Source organism: Semicossyphus pulcher, unplaced genomic scaffold (assembly GCF_022749685.1).
Source record: "Semicossyphus pulcher isolate SPU_LCO1_2020_fin unplaced genomic scaffold, fSemPul1.0.p SCAF_15, whole genome shotgun sequence".
Taxonomy (NCBI): Eukaryota; Metazoa; Chordata; class Actinopteri; order Labriformes; family Labridae; genus Semicossyphus; species Semicossyphus pulcher.
This window is the reverse complement of record NW_027211659.1, coordinates 11,803,650-11,829,440: the sequence shown is the minus strand read 5'-3', so window position 1 is coordinate 11,829,440 and position 25,791 is coordinate 11,803,650. Positions and strand designations below refer to the sequence as shown.

The following is a 25,791-nucleotide window of genomic DNA, read 5'->3' as shown; positions in this document are numbered from 1 at the left end:
TTAGCATGCAGTGTTTATTGGTTGATTTCAATCTGCTGCACTACTCTAGTGAGTTTTGTAATGAATGATAATGACTTAATTATATTTTTTAACAGGAAATGGTAATCAAGCTGTGTTTAAACAACACTTCAGGTAGTTCTGTTGCCTGAAAGAATATGCACAAACATAATATATAGAACACACGTACATACCCTGTATGTAAACTATAATGTGAATTCAAGTCTTTTCTCTGAAGCTGAATAATTGTCCTCTTGGATGTGTCATCAGCTGGGATGTGTTGCTAATGAAATAGCAGCTAAAGGTGGGGGCTGTTTAGAACTGGTTACTGGAACATGGATTGTTACCTGATTTCCATAAACCACATTCTTGAATATGGGTCCTGTTTTCCTTTCTCGAGTTCCCATTTTAAGTTGTGTTCTGATAGTTGAGTTGAGTTTTTCTTGAAGAACAGAAAGACCCCCTTTGTTGGGTTTGTGCTTATGTGCTGACCAGCAGTTGACAGTACTTGGCTTTGTTGAAGTCTCTGGTTGAGGCACTGGAAAGGGACTAGAGTTCTGCTCGCCCAATGACTGTATATATAGATGGACAACGCGTCTCCATCTGCTCTCATTGTACAGAATTCATGCTAAAATAGCCCCTGTGATAGGTGCTGCCATTTTGCGATGGTGATGTCATTTATAGCCAGAGTTGTGCAACACACACTTAACCTACAGAAACAAACAGCAAGGATCCCGCATGTCAGCGTGTTTAACAGCAGAACAGCTTCTTTGTGTTGGTCTGAAGCAGACGTTCACAGATATGTCAATGACTGTAGTGATTGTTTTAGTTACGTCTCCTCTCGCCGTTCCTCCTCTACTCTGCTAATCAGGAACAGATCGGCTGCAGGAGCCGTATTTGTCAACAGAGCTGTCAATCATCCTTTTGACAGCCTCAAATAACTAATTAAATAATATCTAAATATAATGACAGAAACCATGTGTGAGACACATGTATTTGACACGTATTTAGATTTTATAGTTTGACTCACGTCCCATCTGTTAACATGGAGGAGGCGGGCTTTGTGACCTATACTGCAGACAGTCAGCAGGGGGCGCTCAAAATGTTTTGGCTTCACTTTTGGGGAGATGTCATGTCGTCCCTCTTTTTATACAGTCTATGATCTCACCTGAAGGTTCTTGAATGGGAAGAACCGCCTGCCAGTGGCTTTTAAAGACTATTCATAACAAAGTTCAAACATACTGTACACCGATCAGCCGTAACATTATGACCTCCTGCCTCTAAGTCCTGTAAGTTGCGAGGTGGGGCCTCCAGCACATCCCATCTAGCCATCACAATTTGGCCCTTTTCCAAGTCACTCACATCCTCACGCTTGCCCGTTGTTCTGCTTCCAACACATCAACTTCGAGGACAAAATGTTCACTTGCTGCCTGACATATCCCACACACTGACAGGTGCCATTGAAACACAATGTTTTTCACTTCACCTGTCAGTGGTCATGTTATGGCTGATCGGTGTAGTTATAGCAAGCGGCAGAAAATCTTGGACCAAAGACGGACAATTGCCTTTGTATCGGAACTCGATATCCTAGAGACTAGAATAAAGAGAGGGGCAGATCGGTCTTGGAAGTTTGCTCATCTGGTCTACATGTTACTAAAGAGCGCATATTGGGCCTTTCATGCTTCTGTAACTGCTTATAAAGGTTGTCTTTATAATGGATTAAGAGAGTTCTTGGTGGACTCACCCTCAGCCATGGGAGCGTTGAGGTCACTTCCTCTTCCTATTAAAAGTAGCAAATTCAGAAAGTTTACCCCTTTAATCAGGAGGCTTCCTTGACACTTCCTGTAGAGGTTTTCTAGGTTTCTCCCTCTGGGATGCAGAGCCAGAACAAAGCAGAGGGGATTACAAATCCCTCCTGGCTTTGGCATCTGCTATTAGTAGATCTAGTTTGTCATTTGGGACAATAACATTTAGGCTGCTCTGTATATTCTGCCTCCGCGGTCGCCGTAACCAGATACAAAGCAGAAAGCATGGATAGATGGATGAATAGATTAATAATTGAATGTAATCTTAAGACCATCTCCCGAGGTATGCTTGAATTTGAGTAATGAAAAGGTTGAATATGATGGTTTCAAGGGACATAACTGCTCCTTAAGTGCCTTTGATGTATGAATCGCAAATGTACGAGAACTCGACTGCATTTGGAGAGAGGATTTTTTTTAGGCACGATTCCAGCAGTGTGCTCTTTTCAAAACAAAGAGGCTGCTCATCACGTTGAGCAGAAACCACATACCCTACACTGCGCTTACACTTTCTCTGTCCATCTGGTCTAACTTCAATAATTGGTTCTGAAGAGTTGAACCAAAACATTCCCACTCAGTCCTATTTCCATTCACTCAAGACAGCTGGTCTCAGCTTAAGTTTGGAAATGATGTCCAATTAAGAGACGGGCCAAAAGAAAACACTGTTGTACGCCACAGAATATCATTTATTTGGAGTACTAGATGACATCGAATGTTGGAGAGATATTTGCTGGTTTGACAGTTAAACCCTCGCATGAAAATATTAGTTTTTCTCAATGAAATTAAAGACGTGACTCTGAATTAAAGTCCAGGAAAATTACGTCTTAAAAAGCTCGCACGGCACAATTACAGCGTACAGTTAGCGTAGGTGTCTGAATATTTCAGCATTTTGTAGACCTTAAAAGTGAGAAGATTTTTTGGTTTAGCTTCATTTGTAACCACAGAATGCATTGAGGGATTTGTTGCAACGGGCAGAACCGATGCTCAAGTATCGATCTCGCACCTCTCAAGAATCAGTGAGGTGAATCCATGCATCAGCAAGCATCCGTAAGTCTAAGTGACAGAGTTGTTACAAACTCTGGCATCTTTTAAAGACAGTTTTATCTCTACAGAGCAACAGTGAGTGACTATCCAGTGATTTCTTTCTTACATGCTTTCCTTCAATGTTTCCCGATCTCTCTCCTTTATCCCTGAACGGGGAGGAAGTCCTTTCTCTCGTTACTCTCAGTCTGACAAACTTTAATTTCCTTTATGAGGCTCTTGGAAGTCAGAAACATAAGGGGCCACACGGGGCGAGAGGCAGCATCTGTGGCTGTGTTACCTGAGGGTTGTTCAGGTTTTAGGTGAAGGCTGCTGTAAAAGCCCCTTCTGCCTAAGTAGTCATAGGACCTTGGAGAGTGTTAAAAGAGGGCTTTGTCATGAATTCAAATAATAGGTGCAGTGTTGTTGGTTTGATGTAGACAAGAAATAAAGGTGTGAGATTTTTAATATACATTCAATTTAGCATGTTTTTTATTCAGTAGATTTAGGACACAATAATTAAAAATTCCAAACACATAAAGAAAATGTAAAAATTTGACATATAATTGTGACACAAAACCACCAAAACTACCTAAATATTCACACATATTCACATGAAAGTGCACAATTGTAGTCAACATAAAAAAACAACAGATGTTGCCGTACCATGAAACGACTATCAGTTTATTAAGTGGCGGTTTCTGTACCAAATGATATGTTTCGACAGAAACTTTCTCTGAGACAGACAGTGACACAGAGGGATTGATTCACTGAGCTCTGTCATTTCACAAAATAACTCCCAGATATTTGATTGACTACTGACCAAGGGATGTTTTATACCAAGGAACTAGTCTAGTTGGATAATTTGTGGAAACAAAGTAATATCTAAAACAACCATGTAAATCTTTGTTATTAAATATCACTTTAAAGACAAATTTGTGCATTTGAAGAATATTTATGTCAAAAAATTGACAACTGTAATTTGAAAAAGAGAGGTGTGTGTGGTGCAACGTGCTAGTGTTCCTTTGTTTCCTCTTGGTAAGATGTTATCCTAATGACTATAGCCTATGAGATGTAGACACAAGGGGTGGGAATCACAGGGTAACTCACTACGATATGATACGCAATACGATATGCGCTGCGACACGCGATACGATACACAATACGATATGATAGGCAATACGCAATACGATACGATACGCAATATGATATGATAGGCGATACGCAATACGATACGATACGATACACAATACGATATGATAGGCGATACGCAATACGATACACAATACAATATGCGATACGATACATGATACGATATGCAATACGATACATGATAAAATACGCAATACAATAAACAATAGGATACGCGATGCGCTGTGATATGCGATACGACACACAAATGATACACAATACAATATGCGATACGATACATGATACGATACGCAATACAAAACGATACGCAATACGATACATGATAAAATATGCAATACAATACACAATAGGATACGCGATGCGATACGCGATGCGATACGTGATGCGATGTGATATGCGATACGATATGCAATATGATGCGCGATACGATACGCGATGCGATACGCGATACAGTACGCAATACGTTGCCCACAATGTTGATTACATCACAATACAGCGATTTCGTGATAATTGATATTTTGCAAGACAATCACATAATGTAAACATTGTGACTTCATTGCTGACCAAAGTCTTAACAGTTGTGTTCAACAGAGTGGTTTACTGATTTTGTGACCAATCATTATAACTTTAATATTTCAATTTTTTTTTTTGCTTGGCACTGTAAACTGCATACCATGAAAAGTGTTGTACCCAGACTTTTCCACCTACTACTTCTGTTTTCTCTGGTGGTCTTTGGAGGACTTGTCCTGAAAATAAAGGGTGCAATTAATGGCACATTGACATACTGTATGTACAATACATCTGCTGTCCATCCATTAGTTTTGTGCGCTCACATTGGATCACATATTGATTTTACCTTTCCAGTTGTTGGAGAATGATTTTGCTCAATTGGAAGAGTTGGAGGAAAAACAGTAGCAGAGTTTTGTCTGGTCAGTGCTGTCCACTGCTCAGGATTTATCCAGAGCTTTGTTGATCATTCCAGAGGTCCAGATTATCTCGAGTGAGTCAGCCAAACGGGCTCTCACCTGACCCTCTAAAGCTGCTTATCTGGAGGGGCCCACTGTAGTGCTGGAGGCCCTTTGTAATGGCTGGCTTAGTCATGGCACACAGGCGGTGTCCCCAGACTCTACAGATGTGCGGCAACTCCCCAGAAGCCATCTGCTCGACCAGAGAGAGCAGTGATGTGATTTGAGAAGCAGTGCCCGGAGAGAAACGCACTAAATGTTTTAAGAAGGACTATGGTTGAGGGAAAGCTATGCAGAGTCTTTGTGAGTTTGTGTTGTATGGATGTGACCAGTTGTGCATCTCAGAGCTGGTTTTAGAGGACATGTAGAGACGAAAAATATCCCCCCTCCCCTCCCTCTGCACTTCTCTCTCTCTCACTGGTGTCTTCATGGAGCCTGGAGGCAGAGGCTGTGGTTGTGACTGAGTGTGGGAGAGACACTCCTTTCCTCATCAGCAGTCTATTACAGACAAGGACACAGTTTGACTGCAGACACATCCACCCTCCAGCACAAGTCCTGATTTCTGTCCGCTAAATGTGCCTTGCATCACGAGCCATTGCTCTTCAGTAGCGGTTGGGGTTTGTTGCTGCTGCGTTCAGAAGTGTAGAGGGTTTCATCTGTGCTGGTATCTCAAGAGACTTCCTAAAAGCACAGCATCTCACCGGTGGGCTGGGCCTTGTGTCCTGCTACACAAAGAGTTGTGTTGTGGGAACTATTGTTACCATGCCCTGCACAACTGTTTTTGTTCGTGTCATGTGTGGATATACGAACAAATAGCTGCTTATTATTATTGTTAGAGCATTGCCATTCCCTTTATTATTGTTTCAGTTTGCTGTGTTGTGTTGCATGGTTTGTTTTAAAGTTTCTGCTTACTGATTTAACTGTCACAATATTCTAATCAAAACAGACAACACTCACGTTACTGTGTCTTTAACAGCATCACAGGAGGATCCAAGAAAGAGGACGGAGAGAAGAAGAAAGAGGACGTTCTGAACATATTCTCCGTGGCTTCAGGTCATCTGTATGAGCGCTTTCTGAGGTGGGTCACGTTCACCTCACAGCAGCACTCAGTCACTGGCTTACCTTTAAAGCCTTACATTCCTTTACCCGTGATCCTCCAACTGATCCTACATACTTTCCGTCCCTGTCAGAATAATGATGCTGTCCGTCCTTCGACACACCAAAACGCCTGTCAAGTTCTGGTTCCTCAAGAATTACCTCTCCCCGTCGTTCAAGGTACTTCCTGTCACTTCACGACTCTATATTGTTTTTCCTGCTTGTTCAGAATATCTTGATCCCAGCTCTTCAGACATTTATATATACTGTACTAAAGGAAAATCTGTGGGCTGTTCCCCCTTTCATGGTCAGTGTTGAATCCCAGATTTCCTTTAGCTGAGAATCTACAGATCTGTTGCAAAAATAGTCACTGCGGCTTGAAATTAGCATGTTTAGCTTGCCCTCAGCTAGGCCACACAAAATAACAGTTTTCTACTGGGCAAAATGTAGCAATGAGTTATCTGTCTCTTTAAACAACTGTGAGGATCTTTGATTTTGTGTCAATTTTGGCAGCCCCAGTTGGCTACATCTTATTTAAGATAAGCTTTATTGATCCTCCACAGGGGAAATGTACTCGTTACAGCCGCTCACAAAAGTTAAATAAAGTACTCAAGTAATAAAAAAAAAAGTACAGGGAGCAATAAAAGGATAAAAAATATGACTATAAAAAATAACAGTAACAACAATAATAATTTTTTTTTAAAAGGGTATACACACTATGAACACATTTTTCCTTGTAGGTAGTCGTGCCGGGGTTATTTTGTTGCACAGAAAATTGTACAGGCAAAACACACATGATGTGTAGCATCATGATTGACCAGAATGAGATAAAAAATATTGCAGTGTAGAAGAAATTATATTCTTTAACGAGCATTTGCAATAAACACATCGCAGAACTCTGAATTTATTTGATGTAAACTCAGCATGGGAACACTTACCTATGGAGCCCTGGGTTTATGCTGTCACATTTTGATCAATGAAATGAAGCCCAAGCCAGCTAACAGCTACCCTTAGATTAATTTCTGTCCATTTAGTAGTAAAAAAAATACTATGATAATAATAAATAATAATAAGATTCATAGCTAATTAATCGCACTTCATATCGCTATCGCAATATTGGACAATGTAATCGCTCATCGCAGAGTTTTATCACATCCTGCAGACCGATTTTGGTCATTAAAATGCATTGGTATTACTTTTTTTTTTTTTTCATAGCCAGTTAAAAACTCTTCGCAGTACTTTTAATGGATTTACATGTTGTAAGGAATATAAATCAATACCAGTATTAACAGCCTGTTAGAATGGTTAATGTTGAAACTCGTGTGTATGAACGCAGCACCACACTGCATTTATGCTTCAGTGTAGTCGTCTCTCAATCCTGATCAATTATGGAGACATTTCTGAAATTGAAAAAAAGAGTGCTCTTTTATTTAGTTTGTTTGACCTCTGGTGTTTGTTTCTGTGCTGGTTAGGAGACCATCTCCCACTTGGCCGAGACGTACGGCTTCCAGTACGAGCTGGTTCAGTACAAGTGGCCTCGCTGGCTCCACCAGCAGACTGAGAAGCAGCGTATTATCTGGGGATACAAGATCCTCTTCCTGGATGTTCTGTTCCCTCTGGCTGTGGACAAGATCATCTTTGTGGACGCCGACCAGGTGAGGATCAAACTGAAGTGACACAGATGAGAGCTGAGTGTAACTGAAAGTGAGTGACTCGTCTCTATCAGCTGCGCTGCTGGTGTGAAAATTGGATGAGAAGTGTCGTCGGTCCTCTCCGTACTCACCAATGTTCCCGCTCTTTCTCGCAGATCGTTCGGGCTGATCTGAAGGAGTTGAGGGATTTGGACCTGGAGGGTGCTCCTTACGGATACACACCGTTTTGTGACAGCCGCAGGGAGATGGAAGGATATCGCTTCTGGAAAACTGGCTACTGGGCCTCACATCTGGGACACAGGAAATACCACATCAGGTACACTTCATTTAAGAACTTGTCTTAATGTTTTTAATGCCAGGCAAGGACCTCTGATATCGTCCCTAATGTACAACCATAAACACTCTATAATATCTTGTCCTTATGTATTTCATCCCTCCTGGCACAATAGGCGGCAGAATGAATCCATGTCAGAGTACCTCTCTCACATTCCTGAAAATACATCTTTCACTTTAGCAATACATTGTGGCTTGGATTCAGTAAATCATCTAGAGGAATTATTCATTATTCTGCAAGAGTGTGTCGTATTTGGGAATTGGGAAGAACTAAAAATAACAGAGGAGGAACAGGAACTGTATTTTTGTGTCGCTGTACTTAGAGGCTTGAAGTCCCTCTTTGTATCAGTCTGGATCTCAAAAATGAAGACCAAGAAAAAAGCTTCAAGTACTTTTAAAATCTCATTTTAAAGTGCCAGAAGTTTGCTGTTTAAGAAACAATCAACTTTTTTTAATTTGTGAGCAAAGTAAAATTGGATTTCTTTGTTTAAACTAAAGCCTAATCATATTTAATCTGCCATATGGGACACATTTTGAATTAAAAAAAAAGGATGAAAAATGATTTAAAAAAAAGAAAATTGTGGCTACGTTACCCGAAGGTGCTGTGTTCATCCTGTTTCCATGGTGACCAGAGCCCACCAACTATAGTCGCAATTCCTGTGGTTTATTTGTGCCTCTTATTTTTGTATACAGCCACGGTTTGTATTAAATAAAGCAGCAGGTATAAAATAAAAACCCCTTACCTGGCACCTGATACTGACTTCTCCCTCTGTCAGTTTGATGGCTTATCAGCAGAAAAAACTTTCCACTTTACCTCTGATGATGAGGAGGGGGGGGGAAAGAAAAGTCAGAAAACCACAGTGATCTGAACGGATGCCAGCGTGCTGCTTAGCTCTGGCAGGACAAACGTTAGTGAGGGTGAATGATCCGCAGCAGTGAGCTCAGGAAAACATCATGTGGGGAAAATCCTCTGGCAGATGCAAATCTAACAAGTGAAAATACATAGTGTACACCTTTGGGTTTATTAATATGTAATGTGAGGTAAAACTATCAGAATGTGTCTGGGGTATTTACCTTAATTGAGTCATTATTTTTATTAAGTCATTCCTGTGGGCTTTTCCAGGAAAAGGTTTACTCACACCTGCTTCCCTGCCTTCCTTCTCTCTCTCTCTCTCTGTAGCGCTCTGTACGTGGTAGACTTAAAGAAGTTTAGGAAGATCGCAGCAGGCGACAGATTACGAGGCCAGTATCAAGCCCTGAGCCAAGACCCCAACAGCCTGTCCAACCTGGACCAGGTATGAAACTCAGAGATCAGAGTTTGTTCTTTTCCCACTAAACCTTTGTTGTTGCGTTTTAAATCACCTTTTTGTTTTGTTTTGCACTTCTAGGACCTTCCTAACAACATGATCCACCAGGTGGTCATCAAGTCTCTTCCTCAGGAGTGGCTTTGGTGTGAGACGTGGTGTGACGACACCTCCAAGGTCACAGCTAAGACTATAGACCTGGTGAGTCCCAGAGCAATTAAAGGAGCGATTTGCCGCTGGAAAAAGCCAGTCAGTCAAAGCTGGTGTTCTCTGTAATCGATAGAAGTAATAATATTTAAAATTGGCGCCATAGCTGTGGAGAAAGTTGTACAAACAGCTCGTGGTTTCACCCATTCTATATTCCTACAACACCCAGCGTGCATTACGCCCCTCCCTCTGAAAGGAACGGCCCAGCGAGAGACGCTGGAGTGAAATACTACCATTTCTCGAGCGGTACAGAATCCGAAATACGACGGGAATATACTGGTGGATCGTAAAAAACTTGCAGTCTACATTTCAAACCTGACGATTTTGAACGAGACATGACATCAGAGGCGGGCGTCCTCGATTGAGGAAGTGTAGTTTAGCGTGCTCCCTGGCCTCCGCCTAGCACCTCTCCAGCTATTAGCCCAAATTCCATGCTTGGTCCGTACCGGGCCACCCTCCGAATCCCAAGCCAAGTCCCTACAGACTGAGCTCCCGTCTACTCCTTTTCTCTAGATATTTAAATGCATAATTCCCTTTTAATCCTTCTTGAAACACGCTGATAGTTCCACCATGTTTGCAGCTTTTTTTTTGGTCCTTACAGTGGACTGTAGCCGCTGCAGCACAGAGAAGCGGAAGCCCATACACTAATGTCCATGAGCTACTTGGCATTTAGGAGACAACTGAGGAGCTATCCTGTAGTCCCCTAAACTAATTTAGAGAATTACTGGCCGAGCTCCAGCCGGCTGGAATGGGAAGCATTGTCTCATTGTGGTTTAGGACACCCACTTGGTAATTCAGACACAAGACACGGGCTAATGTCCTTTTAACAGAATTGGAAATCAAATTAGGTTCAAATGGCTGCCACAGACAGTGCTGGGAACGGCATTAAGACTTGTTGGGAGAAAGTGGCGCTGGTGGCGTGAGTGATGTGTTCCGTCTGCTTTTTCTGCTGCAGTGCAATAACCCAAAGACCAAGGAGCCCAAGCTGACGGCCGCGGCGAGGATCGTGCCTGAATGGGTTGAATATGACAATGAGATAAAACAGCTGCTGAGACGAGCCCGGGAAGAGGAAGACGCAGAAACGCACAAACAGACTCGCTCTCCCTCACAAGCCAAAAAAGGTTTGGTCCATTTTTTAGCACAATTGTTCCTGACTTCATCTGTTCTCCTCACGTACGCTGAGCTCATTTTAATTTCTCTTTCCAACAGACAACCAGCGCGATGAACTTTAGCGTCTGCCAGCGCCGTTGCCGAAGAGAGACGAGGCAGCTCCTTTTGCATGCAGGCCACCTGTGAAGCTTGAAGACAGACAATTCCATCTAAACATAGCCACCGAGTGTTGTTGTGCGACTCCCCAGCCGGAGACGGGGATGAGATATATTTTCAGAGATGCTGTATCTGCTCCTGCAGTCAATACGTCTTACAAATTAACACGTGATGTAAGTGTTACCTGCTGACTGCGAACCTGCGGTGCGCTCTCAGCACTACAGTCTGGTCTCGGTTAACCGGAGAATGAAGTGAACACAGAAAGAGTAAAGGGGGGGGCATCAGTCAGAGCACTCTGTTAGGTGTGTGTTTGAGAATAATAGTTGCTATAAATTGCACTGATGATGTATGCAAATAATCAAAATGAGAAGGCACATCTCTAAGAATCTTATCTCACAGTGTGATGCTGTTTTTAAATTTAGAACTGTTTCAAAAGCATTAAGGTTTTTCTTTTACACTACATGAAGACTTCGATTACCTGTTGACTGAAAATGCCCAAACCAAAGCTCTGACTGACGTAAAGCTAGCCAAGACTAAGTGTTACATTAGAATTTAGGTTACTTGTCTCTATGTCGAGGCTTTTCCCCTCATGTCCTGTACATACAGTCCTCTATCCTGAATTATTAAGACTAAAGCAAAAGCCGTCCAAAGCTAGAACATAATTCGTCCAGAATCAAATTTTGCCAGTTCTCCGTCAGAACATGCTGACAGTTTGCAGCCATACAAATATCCACCTTAGAACCTGATCTAAACACACACTCATTTTTAGCTGGAATAAAAATACCTGATTCCAGCTGCTGCTTCAAAACACACCCGGTTAACGTTGATGGTTATATGACTTAGTTTTATGTTGCATACTTGGTTTAATTATGATGCAGAGTCAGACTCAGAATGATGTGAAAATATAGCAGTGTTTAAGCCTTTCAGTGGCCATAAAGCTGGAGACGATTAGCTGTATTATCACCTCTTAATGCTGGGAATATTTCTGTTTGTTTCGAGTTTGTGTTTTTTCTGTGTCCAACAAAAGACATCAAAAGTAATCGTGCTGAGGGTCTTGTTTTCAAAAATGTAATTATAAGTTCAGCTTCCATCCACGCCCCAGTAACTTACGTACTGCCCTTTAGAACAAGACTGTCATTAGAAAAAGAGTTGCAATCTGATTGAACCTTAGTCTGGCTAACTAGCCTAGCTAGCTTACAAGGCCTTTTTAATTGTAAGCATTTGAACTCGCCACTTTTTTTTGAAAGAAAAACATTTATGTTATCACAATTGTGTAATTAGGACGTAATGGCTCCATCCTGCTGTAATGTTACATGACCGGTGCTGCTTTATTTCAACGTGTGCGGCATGAATCATTAGCAGGATTTTGGTTTTCTGCCTGGGACATGTACCTAGCTAGCTTTAGCCTCAGTCTTTAAGCATTATAGCATGGATGTAGCTGCCGTGTGCGTATGTAAGATCAATTTACAGGGTCATTAATTTTAGACAAATGAGGATCATTTAAAAAATCGGCTGTAGAAGAGAGATTAAAATCCGGTAGGGACAGTTGTCATTTAAGCCGACATAATTGATGGTGTTCAGATAAATGCCCACATCTGTTTTTCTGTGCGATATCAAAGACCTAACTTTTTTGTTAAATTTGAAGTGTCCAATCTGACAAACTTAGTTAAATTGAAAGCTTGACAGGCACAGCAACATTGACTGTGAGGGATGGATTTAAGTAAATGGTTATTTGTCCTATAGAGTCACGTGATGCTCTATTGTCTATGATTTAAAGTCAGCTGATCATGCAGACTTTATTAATGCCAAATAATGTATAATGTAATCCTGATTTGCACACTAAAGGTCGTGGTTTAAGGGTAAGATATGATTTTAACTGTTTACATCTTATGCACATTCAGCCTCCCTGTGTTACATTTGTAAGGAATATTTTTCAGTATATGAATTTCACAATGGACCAGTGTTGTTGTCTCAGGAATAAGACGGGTGTAGCTGCTCAGCTGTAGCCTACAGTAGTTTTTCTGTCTTAAAAGTCAATAAAAATGGGTGCTGCGAGTCTGCTCCCAGAGCACCCATCTTTCACTGTGATGTGTCAAATAGACACGTTTATATTTCTGTCGGTGGAAAAAAAATAAATCTTTGCTACAAAACCATCATTACAAAAAGCTGTTTGTGAACTCTGTTGTCCCTGGTGTGGTCAGTGGATGTGTGAGTCATGCTCTGAAAGGGCTGCAGTGGACGGATTTTCTTACACTGCAATTTGTTTCTCATTATGAACCATCTCTTAAAAATGTGTTTATGGGAAGAAAAGCAGGAAAGATGGGAAATGTTAGATGTTGTATTGAAGAACATTTTTAAGTGCCATTTACCAAATGGTCACTCTCCAACCCGTCCACACAGCAACACTTTAATTTCATGTACATAAATAGGTCTTTATTTACAGTTCAGAAAAAGTCCATTCATATAAAAATAGTTCTGTACCTATGTACAAAGTGAATCTTCTGAATGGATGTGAATTGTAAAGTGTACAGCTGAAGGAAAGGATGTGAGTGGAAGATAAACCACTTAGACTTTGACAGATAAAAGCTGCTTCACACGTGGCAGATATTTGTTAGCATAGCAACAGATCTTCCCTGAACGGAATTCAAGTTGTATTATTCAACAACAAGGGTGCATCTTTAATTAAGGTCACTGAATTAAAGTCACAATTTGCTCCATGTTTTCTGCGAGGCTTATCGGTATGCGCCGACATTCCCTATGCCGGTGATCTCCCTTTTAAATAGGGAGGAAATGATTAAACCTCGCTCCAGCACGGCTGGCTTTCGAGCCTCCTCAGTTGAAGTTGAATTTAAAGTTGAAGGGTCCGGAGCCAAACGGATTGAAACCCTGGAAGCCGTGAAAGCCTCCGTGAAAGTGTTGGTGATGGTGACCCTGCTGGCTCTCTGGATCCATGGGGTCCTCCCCGTGGTCAAACTTTGTTCTCTTCTCTGAAGAAGCAGAAAGATTTCAGTTCAGAACAGCTGAACAAAATAATAGCTTTAACAGACTAATCAAACTTCCTATAGTTTAATTAGTAGTTGTGGTAGATTTGTGGCACTAGTCCAGCTAAAAGTGTAACCTCACCACTTCAAAAAGCTTCAATAAGATGGTTTGCATAAAACCATCTTACTTGAATACAAATGACGCCCAGTAAAATAATACAGTCTCAAGCAATCTCCTCACAGCCGGCCCTCTGAGGCCTGACATTTACTGAAGACTCGCAGTAACAACTTCCCACCGACTCTGCAGACCAAACACTTCTTACCCGGGTCGGTGAGCACCTCTTTGGCCTGAGCGATGTCGATGAACTTCTTCTCCGCCTTCTTCTTTTCCTCTGGATCCTGGAAGTTGTCGGGGTGCCACTGCTGTGCCAGTTTCCTGTAGGCTTTGATAATCTCCTTTTTCTGGGCAGTTCTGCGACAACAGGGAGAGTATTTTCAGCACATTTACTGAAGATTAACGCAGCTTGTCTTCCTTTCTTTTTAACATAAGCTGGACTTAATAATACTTGTCCAGATGTCCGGGTTACCCCACAGGCTCTGCAGTAACAAACCTTAACTCTGTGCATCTATAAAGTGCTTTAAAATGTTTCCTGCTTTCGTTCTAAACACAAAAATGTTCAATAGGAATAAATGATGGGCTCTTTTGAGGAACAGTGGTTGTTCAACACAATCTGAAAGCACAAACAAACTGCCTGCTGATGCAGTCTTGTAAAACCACCCAATCTTATTTATTTCACCCCGAAGCCTCTGTAAAATTCCCTGACTTGAATACAAGTATAGAAACGAGCAGAATCTCACCTCTTCACTCCCAGGATCTTATAATAATCCCTCTTGTGGGACTGTTTGAGGAGTCGCTGCGCTCTCTCCAGGCCTTCTTTTATCTGACGGTCATTCTCGCTGTGTTTTCCTGCCGTCTCGTAGTCCTTAATAGCTGCGAAACAATAATGCAGAAAAGAATCAGTATTGCTCACCCGTCTGCGGCAGATAATGGGAAGTGAAGTACATTGATTCAATGGAATAACGCCGGCTTTAAGCCTTGTGGCAAGCAATCACCCTGCTTGGGAGTCTCTGAACAAGGCTTGGAATCCCTGCATGTGTCTGAGCCTCCATTTACATGATAAACCAATGCAATGCACATGGATCCGCTCACTGTAACTGCATTATTTTTTAATCTTTGCCTTAATTTTCTCTATTTAGCTATCGTTACACCAGCACTGCAGAGGTGCTGGTCTACATCCAGTTTCTAAATACTCCAGTGAGTGACATATTAGATATCTGCTGGTAAATACAGTGAATCATTCAATCACTGTTTGCTGTAGTTTGTGGCGGAGTTTGGAAATTGCCAATGCATTTATTAGGGATAGACCGATTATCGGCCGGGCCGATTATCGGTGCCGATATTCGGCATTTTGGCGCATATCGGCATCAGCCTTTTTTTTTTTTTTTTTTTTTTTAATCCGACGGCCGATAAGAGATCAATTTAAAACTGGGTTATTTTGGCGCCAATATTTTCACTTTTACTGCAAATGAATATCGGCTTCAAATATCGGTTATCAGCCTCCTTGACTACTAATAATCGGTATCGGTATCGGCCCTGAAAAAAACATATCGGTCTATCTCTAGCATTTATCAATTAAGAATTAACAACGAGGGGCGCTGGTTTAGCTCATTTGGTTGAGCAGACACCCCGTGTACAGAGGCTGCAGTCTTTGACGCACTGTTTGCAGGCAATAAAGGCAAAAAAAGTCTTTAAAAAAAAGAATTAATAAAATTCCAGCCAAAAGTCAGCATGCTAACATGCTCATAGTGACAGGTATAATGATCATCTTAAGTTTACCTTGTTAGCACGCTAATTTGCTAGTGCAGCTGAGGCTGATGTCAACGGCAGCTTTCAAGCCATGCAGCTTTAAGCCAGTCAAACATTATGGGAGTGGCCATGGGTCTAGAAGAGCTTGCAACGTGATTGCAATTTATCCCGAGGTTGTCAGACGATTCCTTAGAACTATTTTACTAGCAGGGCTGACATGTTGTTACATTTAAAAGTAGGGTATGCAATGTATTTGGGATTCACTTTGTTAGATATTTTTTTTCTCAAATTTCTCTTCCCTTCCTGACAGCAATCAATAAATAAAATGCTTTTTAAAAAAATCTGCTTTGACATCTCTCCGGTTGGATGCTTCCAAAATCAAGCTTATTTTTTGTGGAGGTTTTTTTGCTCCAGCTTTAACTTACGACAAACTAAAGTTTTACATTGAAAGAGAAAATTTTAATCAACTGTTTGAGTCTTGCTGACACAATAGTGACAGTGATGATTCAGAAGTAGTAAATTTAGTGATGTAATGTTTAACAATATCAACATTTATGATCACAAAAAAAAGAATTACAGCCCAGAGGGAATTCAATAAATGGAATCGGGTTGGGATGAGAGTCAGCACCTCCAAGTCTGAGGCCGTGGTTCTCTGCCGGAGAACAGTGGTGCATCATCAGCAGTAATGCGGACATTGTAACGGTGAAGAGGGAGCTGAGCCTGACGGCAAAGCTTTGGATTTACCAGTCGATCTACGCTCCAACCCTCACCTATGGTCATGAGCTTTGGGTAGTGACGGAAAGAATGAGATCGTGGATACAAGCGGCCGGAATTAGTTTCCAGGATAAGAAGCTCGGACATCTGGAGGGAGCTCAGAATACAGCCGCTACTCCTTCGCATCAAAAGGAGCCAGTTGAGGTGGTTCAAGCATCTGGTTAGGATGCCTCCTGGGCGCCTCCCTTTGGAGGTTTTCTGGGCAACGTCCAACCGGGAGGAGACCCCGGGGCAGACCCAGAGCTCGCTGGAGGGATTATATACCGTCTGGCCCGGGAACGCCTCGGAATCCCCCAGGAGGAGCTGGAAAACGTTGCTGGGGAGAGGGACGCCTGGGTTGCTTTGCCTGCTGCCACCGCGACCCCGGCCCCGGATTCGCGGAAGATAACGGATGGATGGTATCAGGTGTAATTTTTGCGAAATAATATACATGTCAATCTGATGATATGAAGCTCATTTGATGCCATCAGACGGTAGAATAGCAGTAGAGAATACTGACTGTGAGGTTGTGTGATGTGACGGGGGTAATGGAATATTCCGACAGGTGAAATATAGCTTTCAGTGACGCATGAAAAGCTTACATTTAACAAACATTATTGAAGCCAGAATTGGTGATTAAATATAACAAAAAATGACCCGCACAACAATATTTGGCCCGTGTCCTCAGCCCTCTCACCCTTAAAAAAAAAAAGCTTGAAATAAACCTCTATATTAATTAAGACAGCCCCCTTCTCCACCCTCACATCCCGCTGCAGCAGCTGCAGGTTGTTTGTGTTCACGTTCGAGTGCTTTGAAGCTTGTTTACCCTGTGAGGTGCACTGAGGTGATTTTAACACCCGTGGGTTCTGACAATTTAACAGCCCACATGTGGTCTGACCTTCCCTCCCGCTGATGTGTTCATGCCATGTTATGACAACATACACGGCCTCAGCTCAGCCACAGGATGTTGTTACTGACCTGCCTGGAGACATGGGGGATGTTAATTGTTGCTTTAATTGGACCTTTGTGTCGGTTTGGTTTTTGTTTTTTTTTAAATACCACGCTGCAGACTTGTTTTGTCCTTGCATCTGAAAAGAGTTGGACCAAATTCTCGTTTTAAATTTGCCACTTGTTACTTGCTATGTTCTATACATGTGCATCTCTCGGGTTGTTTGTATCGACCATTCATTCTTTCAAGATTCAAGTGATGCCTCCCCTGACATCCTTACATCGCATGCTTGCCCTTCTGCTTCTGCAGCTGCTCCCTCTCTCCTGCTTCACAACTAGGGATAGACCGATTATTGGCCGGGCCGATTATCGGCATTTTGACGCATATCGGCCTTTTTTTTTTTTTTTTTTTTTTTTTTTAATCCGACGGCCGATAAGAGATCAATTTAAAACTGGGTTATTTTGGCTCTGATGCAGCCGCGCCTCTCTGTCTGCAGTCACTACTCTGTCTCCAGCATTGTCCCACCCACAGCACTGATTGGTTACACGCAGAGCCATGGCACGGGTAACAGCCAATCAGCAGTGAACGCTGTGCATGCAGAGTGCTCACACACACGGCGGAGAGGAGAAAAAGTTCATTTCTTTGCTAATTTGATTTAACTTTGTTTTATTTACTTTATAAAACTTCAGGAAGTTATTTACTTATTTATTTAAATTTTCAGTTTTTTCAGTATGTTTGTTCAACAAACATTTGCTTAAAGGCATTTAAACAAAGTTAAGTGTTGGAGTTTGTATTATTCAAAATTTTGACGCCAATATTTTCACTTTTACTGCAAATGAATATCGGCTCCAAATATCGGTTATCGGCCTCCTTGACTACTAATAATCGGTATCGGTATCGGCCCTGAAAAAACCATATCGGTCTATCTCTATTCACAACCATTACTTTTTGTTTCAGGGTACATTTGTTTATATTTGATTATACATGTGATAACATTTCGCAATATCTGATGCAGTGTTTTTTGTCTTGTATCAGACTGAACGTCATATTGAATGTGTGACTGTTTGTGATGCACTGAGCAGCTGCAGTGAAAATTATTCTATAGGAACCGGGGTCTGGATATTACATTGGTTATGTGTACACGCATACATACAGTGAGATGGCTGCTGGGCTGGTTTACACTGAATTTCAAACTTAATTGACAGATAAACATAAAAAGCAGGCATTGGTTGTTTGCACGGCGGCGGCGGAACATCAGGTGACAGGTGAAGTGATGGCTGCAGCACGCATTATTCCTGGGGATTTCACCATCTGCCATCTCCGGACTTTCTGAGATTTAACCACGGATAGCAGAGACCGTTGTTTCAGCCTAATCCCCCCTCGGCCAGCAAAAGGCTTTATGGAGATAGTAAGTGCTGTGTGAGTGTGTGTGTGTGTGTGTGTTTTGGCACTGCCACCAAGGAATGGCTTTAGGCTTGATAAACAAGAAATTGTGCATAATTTCAGCCAACAGTGGAGGACAGCTCTACATCTGGCACTTCCTTCTAACACACTGTGCTCCACACCAAATTCTAATTTTACTTCTTCTGACAAAACACATTTTCTATTTCAGGCTTCAGACGTACAAGTCAAACGCTTTAAGTCGATTAGGTATGGAAGCCTGGCTGCATTTATCTACATTTAGTCTGTATTGTGCGTATTCAAATCCAAAGTCAAAATGAATTCCGTGGTGAATACAGAGATCGTGTTAAATGAGGTGAAATTAAATTGGATCCGAGCGTCCCTCTCTGACTCCATACTGCCTGACAGAGTCTCTTCCAGTCGACAAACGATCCTATGGTGAGATACATATATGATGTGTCATTGATATTTCAACTTTCTTTTAATGTGTATGTTTGTAGTGTTACAAGGGCCCCTTGTGTTCGACTCCTGCTACAGCACCAGTTTGATGTGCCTGTTATTACACGATGCTGTGTAATACAACAGCATTAAATATAAGCATATAAAGGGCTGCAGTTTAATTATAAGGAAATCGTACCAACAGTGACATGTTTCTTTTCTTTTGTCCACCTGATTTACGTTCATGAAAGGCTTCATAGCAGAAACACACATCATAACCTTTAAATAGTTTTTTTGCAGGACTGTTGAATTAGACTGCATTCATTTAGGCTACATGTAAACTGGCAAATCAGAGTAGGTTTCAGTATTACCGTAAAATATGGAATATAAGACGCAGTTTTTAACAAAAATGTCTATGCAAGTTATTTTAACACTATTTTAGCGGCTGTGGCTCAGTCGTAGAGTCGGTCGTCTCGCAACCGGAAGGTTGGGGGTTCGATCCCCGACTGCTACAGTCACATGTTGAATTCGGTGTGAACAGGTGAATGTGGCGTGTAGTGTAAAAGCAGCTTTGAGTGGTCGGGAGACTAGAAAAGCGCTATACAAGTACAGACCATTTACCATTTCAATTCATTTGAAACACACAAATTATTTCCGACTTGGTCCGGTGTAACATTTAAAAAATAACCTCGCCTCTCATCACTTCAAAATTAAGAACATTTTTGTTTCACCAACTCAAAGTCGATACAAAACAACTGAAATTAGCCCCGCCCAACTCTTTTGCCACCTCACTTGCTTTATAAATCTTGTTTTTTGATACGGGGATTAGATTCTGATTCTGCCTTCCTGCCTGACGATTTCCTCTGCGATCATATCAAATGGTAAATGGACTGTACTTTTCTTTGCGACCACTCAAAGCTGCTTTTACACTACATGTCACATTCACCCATTCACACACTGATGGCAGAGGCTGCTACGTAAAGTGCCCAACTGTCAATCAGATATCACATTCATACCCGTTGGCTATGCCGCCGGGAGCAATTTGGGTTTCAGTGTCTTTCCCAAGGACACTTCGACATGTAGCCTGAGGGAGCTGGAGACCGAACCTCCGACCTTCCGATTGAAAGACGACCGACTCTACCACTGAGCCACAGCCGCCCAAAGACCGTACCATCTGTTTTCGCCATGCTGAGTTTGCATCCTGCTAGCTACCGGCTAGTGTGGCAGTTGAGCTAAGCCTACGGTAACGTTTATAGTTGTGAGGGTGGAGGTAACGACGGCACATGTCCGTGACGAAACTTTAGCTAGATTATACAGTAACACAATAAAACACCTCTCCCTGCATTTTATACCGGTATATTGATCGCATCGGTATATAGGACGCAGCCCACTTTTTGGATGAAAAAAAAAGTATTAAAAGTGCGACCTATACACCGAATTTTACGGTATTTAAAAGATCATCACTAAGAAAGTCGCTTATGAAAGCAGGTCAATGTTGTGAGAGAGCACAGCTAGTGTTGCCTTGCTTCTGGGATGGAAATTATAGCAAACAAATTTATTTGAAAAATAAATAAAACAATTTTAACTACATACATCTACGTACATCCAACCCGCTTACCTTCCTCATACTGCTCATCTTGCAGGTAGGCCTCAGCTCTGTCCTTCAGCACGTTAACGTTCTCCGGGTCGGACTCCAGGACTTCGCTGCACACCGGGATCGCTTTGCTCCCCTGCTGGCTCTGATCATGACACACAGGAGACAAGTTGGTTATTCTAATTCTATAAGTTTTATTAATAAAATCAAAGAGAGACTAAACATATCATGGCAGCAGCACAGGGCTCTCACCTGTGCCAGCGCATGGCAGATGCGCTGCTGGGCAAGGAGAACGAAATGGTGCACGTTGGGCTCGGTTTTCATCACTGCTGAATATTTGCTCACCGCGTCCTCGTACCTAAAAGAACAGGAAGCAGGCACCGGTTTGAACAACACTGTGACACTATCAATAAAGCAGAATGCACCATGTATCATTGCACCCACAGACATCATACCACCCTGTTTCTCTCTCTGTTCAGTCGTTTGAATATGATGTCTTATGTGTGTCAAATATGAAGTGACATCTATTCACGTAAAGATGGGATTTGCATGCCTGTTTGTAAGAGATGTCGGAGCGCTCGAGGGAAGGAAGCAGTCAATTTACATCTGATGCAATCCCTGCTATTCAGAGGGGATATTATTTTATGTTTGCAGGGCTGTGCAATGAATGAACACACACACCTCTGCTCTTGGATGAGCTCCTCTGCAGACTGGATCTGTTTGTTGAGCTTCTTGACCTTCTTGTAATGGCTGTAGCACTGCTTGTGATCGGAATCGAGCTTCAGGCATTCACGCACCTCACTGCCGATCGGACGAGAGGAGGAACGTAAGAAGAAGCTCAATTTCCATACATACATACTTTGTACATCCCGATACTTAAATAGTATAAGAGCGTCTCTTACTTGAGGGACATCTCATGGTCTCCCAGATTATAGTAGATGGTGCTGAGTTTGTAGAAAGCCTGTGTATTGTCATTCTTCAACTTGGACGCAGCTTTAAGGTCGCTGATGGCCTTCCCCATCTCTCCCATTTGAATAAAACACTCCGCTCGCATCTCACGAGAGGTCACGTCCCAAACGCAGGTCTGCAACAGTCAGACAATAACTCTTACAAACCGTGGTTGCTATACAAATGCTCTGTACACTCTGCACTGATGATAACATGAGCAACCAATGTCATGCATGCAGGAGAAAAAGGCAATGCTGACGAGGTAGCTATCTTACCTCGATGATGGTGTCGAGCTGGAAGGCAGCCGTCACGTAATCCTGGCTTTCGTAGCTGCCGCGCGCCTGAGCCACCAGCCGCTGGATTTCATCCGACTTCGTCAGCTGACTCTGAGCTTCCTTCTCCTCTTTGTCGCTGGGGTTGGACTTCAGCTGGAACATTGCAAGAGAAGGCATTCAATTGCAAACTAAAGTCATGATTAACGCAGCCAAACTGGAAAATAAAGGCTAGGAAAGATTGATGCCAGGAAAGTATGGAATAACATGCTTGAGAATATCTGATTCCAGTAGGAGCTCCTTATATACTGAAGAGGTCCTCTTGAAAGCATTGCCTATCCCAGCAGCAACAGTGCTTACCATTCCCTAAACCCATTACATTTTAATCATCCTCATCACAGAGGTCATCATATTCATAAGAGCAATCTCAGTGAACGACACATCCATTACAAACAGACCTGGGTACCCTCTAAGTGTTTCCTGGGAGCTCAGCTTAGGAAAGAGCGTAATGCATTAAATGTGATGCATTATGCTGGGCCGACGTGGAGGACTGCTGAAGCAGCAGGGCAAGCATGCACCTCTGGACGGATCCCTTGACATTATACCAAAATGTTGTCGACGAAAAAAAAAAAAAAGATGGAGGGATGGAGCTCTTTGGCCTTTAAAAACAGAGACATCAAGCTGGATTGCAATTATAAAACCGATTTCTTAAACACTACCAGAGAGTGAACTTGTTTTAAAATAAACACCAATAAGACAGATCAGCAGTCTGTAGCATTTTGCACTCTTTCATATTTGCCTCCTGAGTGTTTACATTACAGTCTGCCAAACAGGATTGTAAGATAACTACTCAGCTTCAACCCACAATGCAGATATTAAAAGTTTACTGGTTTTGTGAGAGTTCAAAATAGAGAAATGTAAAGGCGAGGAGCTGATCAGGCCGATGAGGCAGCAAGTTTGCCTGAAGCCCCTGGCACAATGTGACACTATCTGACATTCACACTCTATCCCCTTATGGAAGAGAAACTTATATGAAATTAGCATATTGACGCAGGTTTTTCAAACCTGGTAAGACCTGCTAATAAACGCTGATTGTCTCTGTTCCCATTGCCAGTGAAGTATACTCCTGTCTGTCTCTTTTCTGCTGCGTCACCGTCTGACGTCACAAACGTGCCCAAAACAGGGTTAGTAAACAGTGAAGGTCTCTAATGTATCTATTACTCATTCAGTCTGTTTATTAAACTCGGCGCCGACAGATTTGGAACGATGTTCGAGCGCTGCTCGGGCGGAGACGGGCGGAATTTGTAGCTGAGGTGACGAGGAGTCGCAGAAGTTACAGACGGAGCGTAGCATCGCGCCGGAAAGGGGGCGGAGATTAGCGTGTTGACACAGGTTTTGTGTTCCCATCGATGCCGATTGGAGCCGAGGCGATAATTACACGGGTCTACTGCAGAGTCATTTGAACCGGGTCTGAAAGCCGATTGTAACCTTTCCCACTAAGCGACAAAAGCCGGGTGTTAGCAGCTTTTTTGACCAGTGGGAAAAGAGCTTTACTGTCTCCCGGCATGATTACCTCACCTGTGGATTCAGCAGCTTTAAATGGAATATAATAATTATATAAGGATATAACAAGGACAGCTATGTCTTCTGGGACAATTTCAATACTTTAGCAAGCTCCAACATGCATCCTAAACATGCACCTAAAAAGCCCAAATTAAAGTTACTACAAACATAATTATTTGCCTGCATCTTATAAGATGGATAAGGGATAAAGGTTTTCCTCTTCTCTGAGTACTTCCTTATTACCCGATCGATAACAACATGTCTCACAGTATAACTGTAAGATGTAGTGGGAAAAAATCAAGTGTGCACACTGCATGCAGAAAAATAAATATCCTCTACATCAAAAAAGCTGATAATAACTTCAACTACTAAAACATCAAGTCCAGTATTCATTCAGTTTTATTTGCAAGGCTATGGATCAACACTGACACCTCCTGGAGAACTCTGCTTATTAAAAGAAATGTAACTGCTTCTCAGTTTTGTAGCTCTAGAGTTAACAACAGGATATTTCTTCACTTACCACTTTCTTAAAGTCACTCTCTGCTTCATCCAGTCTCCCCTGCTTCAGAAGGAGGTTACCTCTCTGAAGGCGTGCCTGTTACGAGAGGGAGAGAGAACTTATCAACACAGCTGACACAACAGACCGGTTTCCCAGGACAGTTGTGCATGACGCAGATTAAACTACAAAATGAAAACTATGTGCATGCAAATATCAACTTCCTCTAATTGATTTAATTTGTGTGGATGTGTTTCTGCTGTAGTGACAGTGTTATTCTGCAGAATGATAGTATGACAGTACAACTCGTCCAACTTTCGTAAAAAATAAATAAATAAATGATCTAAAAAGTATTACTCACAGATGTGAAGTCTGGCTTGAGTTCAATGACTCTGCTTAAATCCGGCAGCGCAGACTTTGACTTTCCCATTGCTAGAAACACTGTAGCTCTCCTATAGAAGGCCATGTAGTTCTTTGGATCTCCGTCTGACAATAACAGCAAAGAAAAACTGACTTCGCAAGTACTCATTATATTTGCTGAAGTAAAAAACAAGATTAGCATTCTTCAGTACTAGCCATGTTTTTGTCACGTACCCACAGCGGCATGGAAATGAGAGAGGGCATCGGCCAGCTGTCCAGCAGCGAGCAGTTTCTTTCCCATCTCCATATGATTGTCCACACTGCCATCCCTGCCACATTTAACTCCTGGAAAACATGCACAACACCGACATAATGAGCATATTACCACAGACTGCTAGAGTACAGTACTCCAATGATTATATTTGACTGCGAGATTTGTTCACATTGTTCACAAAACAACGACACAATGCAGCGTGTAGATCAAATCAGTGACAGGACTTTGACAAGTAACTGAACGCAGGTTAGCTAATATAAGAAACTTATGTTGAAAGTTGACGGTAGGTTAGCTTACTCTAAAGTCATTAGTTCACTTTTTTAAATCACTAGCCTGCAAAATACGGCAGGTTAACTTACTTTAACTAATAGTAAAATAGATAAAAACAGTCTACCTCGCTATAAATATGCTTAACCTAGCTAGCTTAACCTTAGCTAACAGTTATCGATTTGCTAGCTAACGCATTCAATGACATTACTGACATAACTTCATTTTGATTCAATTCAGGCTGTGTAAACCACTGTCAAAGTTGTATCTAGTTTCTGCTAACACTTAATAGCTAGTAGGTCTCTTAAGCTATACTAGTAAAGTAGCTGTTGGTCAGCTTCTTACCTTCATATCTCATATCAATCAAAACAAGAACATATGGGATATATGTCAGTATTTTGTGAGCTATGTGGTCCATGGACACCATGATGAGAGTTGCATCAGACGGCTTCTTTCTCGTTATGTCCCACAAACGTCAGCCGATTTTGTTTCAACTAATGTTTCACCTAATTCTCAACAGTCCCATGTGTTGACTGCTAGTCAGCATTGCTCCTCTTTTCCCTGTCACCGCAGAGCAGCGAGCTCAACCGACCCGGTCGTGGGCGGCTGTGATTGGCTGGTTTGTTTTGAAAACCCCGCCCACCTTTGATGGTTCAACAGAGAGGAGCCACGGCAGCACAAGACGGCGTGCCAGTGTGTGTGTGTGTGTGTGTGTGTGTGTGTGTGTGTGTGTGTGTATGTGTGTGTGTGTGTGTGCGTGTGTGTGAGAGAGAGAGAGAGAATAAGAATAGTGGTGGTAGAAGTATTTATAATCTCTTGAATTCAAATTCAAAGT

The 25,791-nt window shown here is 42.1% G+C and overlaps 2 protein-coding genes across 2 annotated transcripts in view; one reads left to right on the top strand and one right to left on the bottom strand.

The window, feature by feature from the left end:
- Positions 1–11,676, top strand: part of uggt2 (UDP-glucose glycoprotein glucosyltransferase 2) — a 44,969-nt gene extending 33,293 nt beyond the window's left edge. Inside the window, exons 33-40 of the mRNA XM_069662774.1 lie at positions 5,913–6,014; positions 6,127–6,211; positions 7,504–7,686; positions 7,839–7,999; positions 9,197–9,311; positions 9,405–9,521; positions 10,483–10,648; positions 10,737–11,676. Coding sequence (XP_069518875.1) covers positions 5,913–6,014; positions 6,127–6,211; positions 7,504–7,686; positions 7,839–7,999; positions 9,197–9,311; positions 9,405–9,521; positions 10,483–10,648; positions 10,737–10,759 — 952 coding nt within the window. The 3' untranslated portion in view covers positions 10,760–11,676. The remainder of the gene's footprint in view (positions 1–5,912; positions 6,015–6,126; positions 6,212–7,503; positions 7,687–7,838; positions 8,000–9,196; positions 9,312–9,404; positions 9,522–10,482; positions 10,649–10,736) is intronic.
- A 1,478-nt stretch (positions 11,677–13,154) lies between these two features.
- Positions 13,155–25,508, bottom strand: dnajc3a (DnaJ (Hsp40) homolog, subfamily C, member 3a). Its single transcript, XM_069663234.1, has 12 exons — positions 25,302–25,508; positions 24,650–24,760; positions 24,417–24,541; positions 24,080–24,154; positions 22,000–22,152; positions 21,679–21,860; positions 21,458–21,577; positions 21,029–21,134; positions 20,801–20,921; positions 14,633–14,765; positions 14,098–14,246; positions 13,155–13,780 (listed from the first exon to the last, which is right to left on the bottom strand). Exons 1-12 carry the CDS (start codon positions 25,381–25,383, stop codon positions 13,626–13,628), a joined length of 1,512 nt encoding a protein of 503 aa, XP_069519335.1. The 5' UTR covers positions 25,384–25,508; the 3' UTR covers positions 13,155–13,625.
- Positions 25,509–25,791: the final 283 nt, after the last annotated feature.

Bases quoted from the DNA above. Each gene is read 5' to 3' on its own strand.
- dnajc3a (XM_069663234.1), bottom strand. From the start codon at position 25,383: ATGGTGTCCATGGACCACATAGCTCACAAAATACTGACATATATCCCA. The intron at 24,761-25,301 runs GTAAGAAGCTGA...CATGTTTTCCAG, and splicing joins GATTGATATGAGATATGAAG to GAGTTAAATGTGGCAGGGAT. The intron at 24,542-24,649 runs GTACGTGACAAA...TGTTATTGTCAG, and splicing joins TCATTTCCATGCCGCTGTGG to ACGGAGATCCAAAGAACTAC.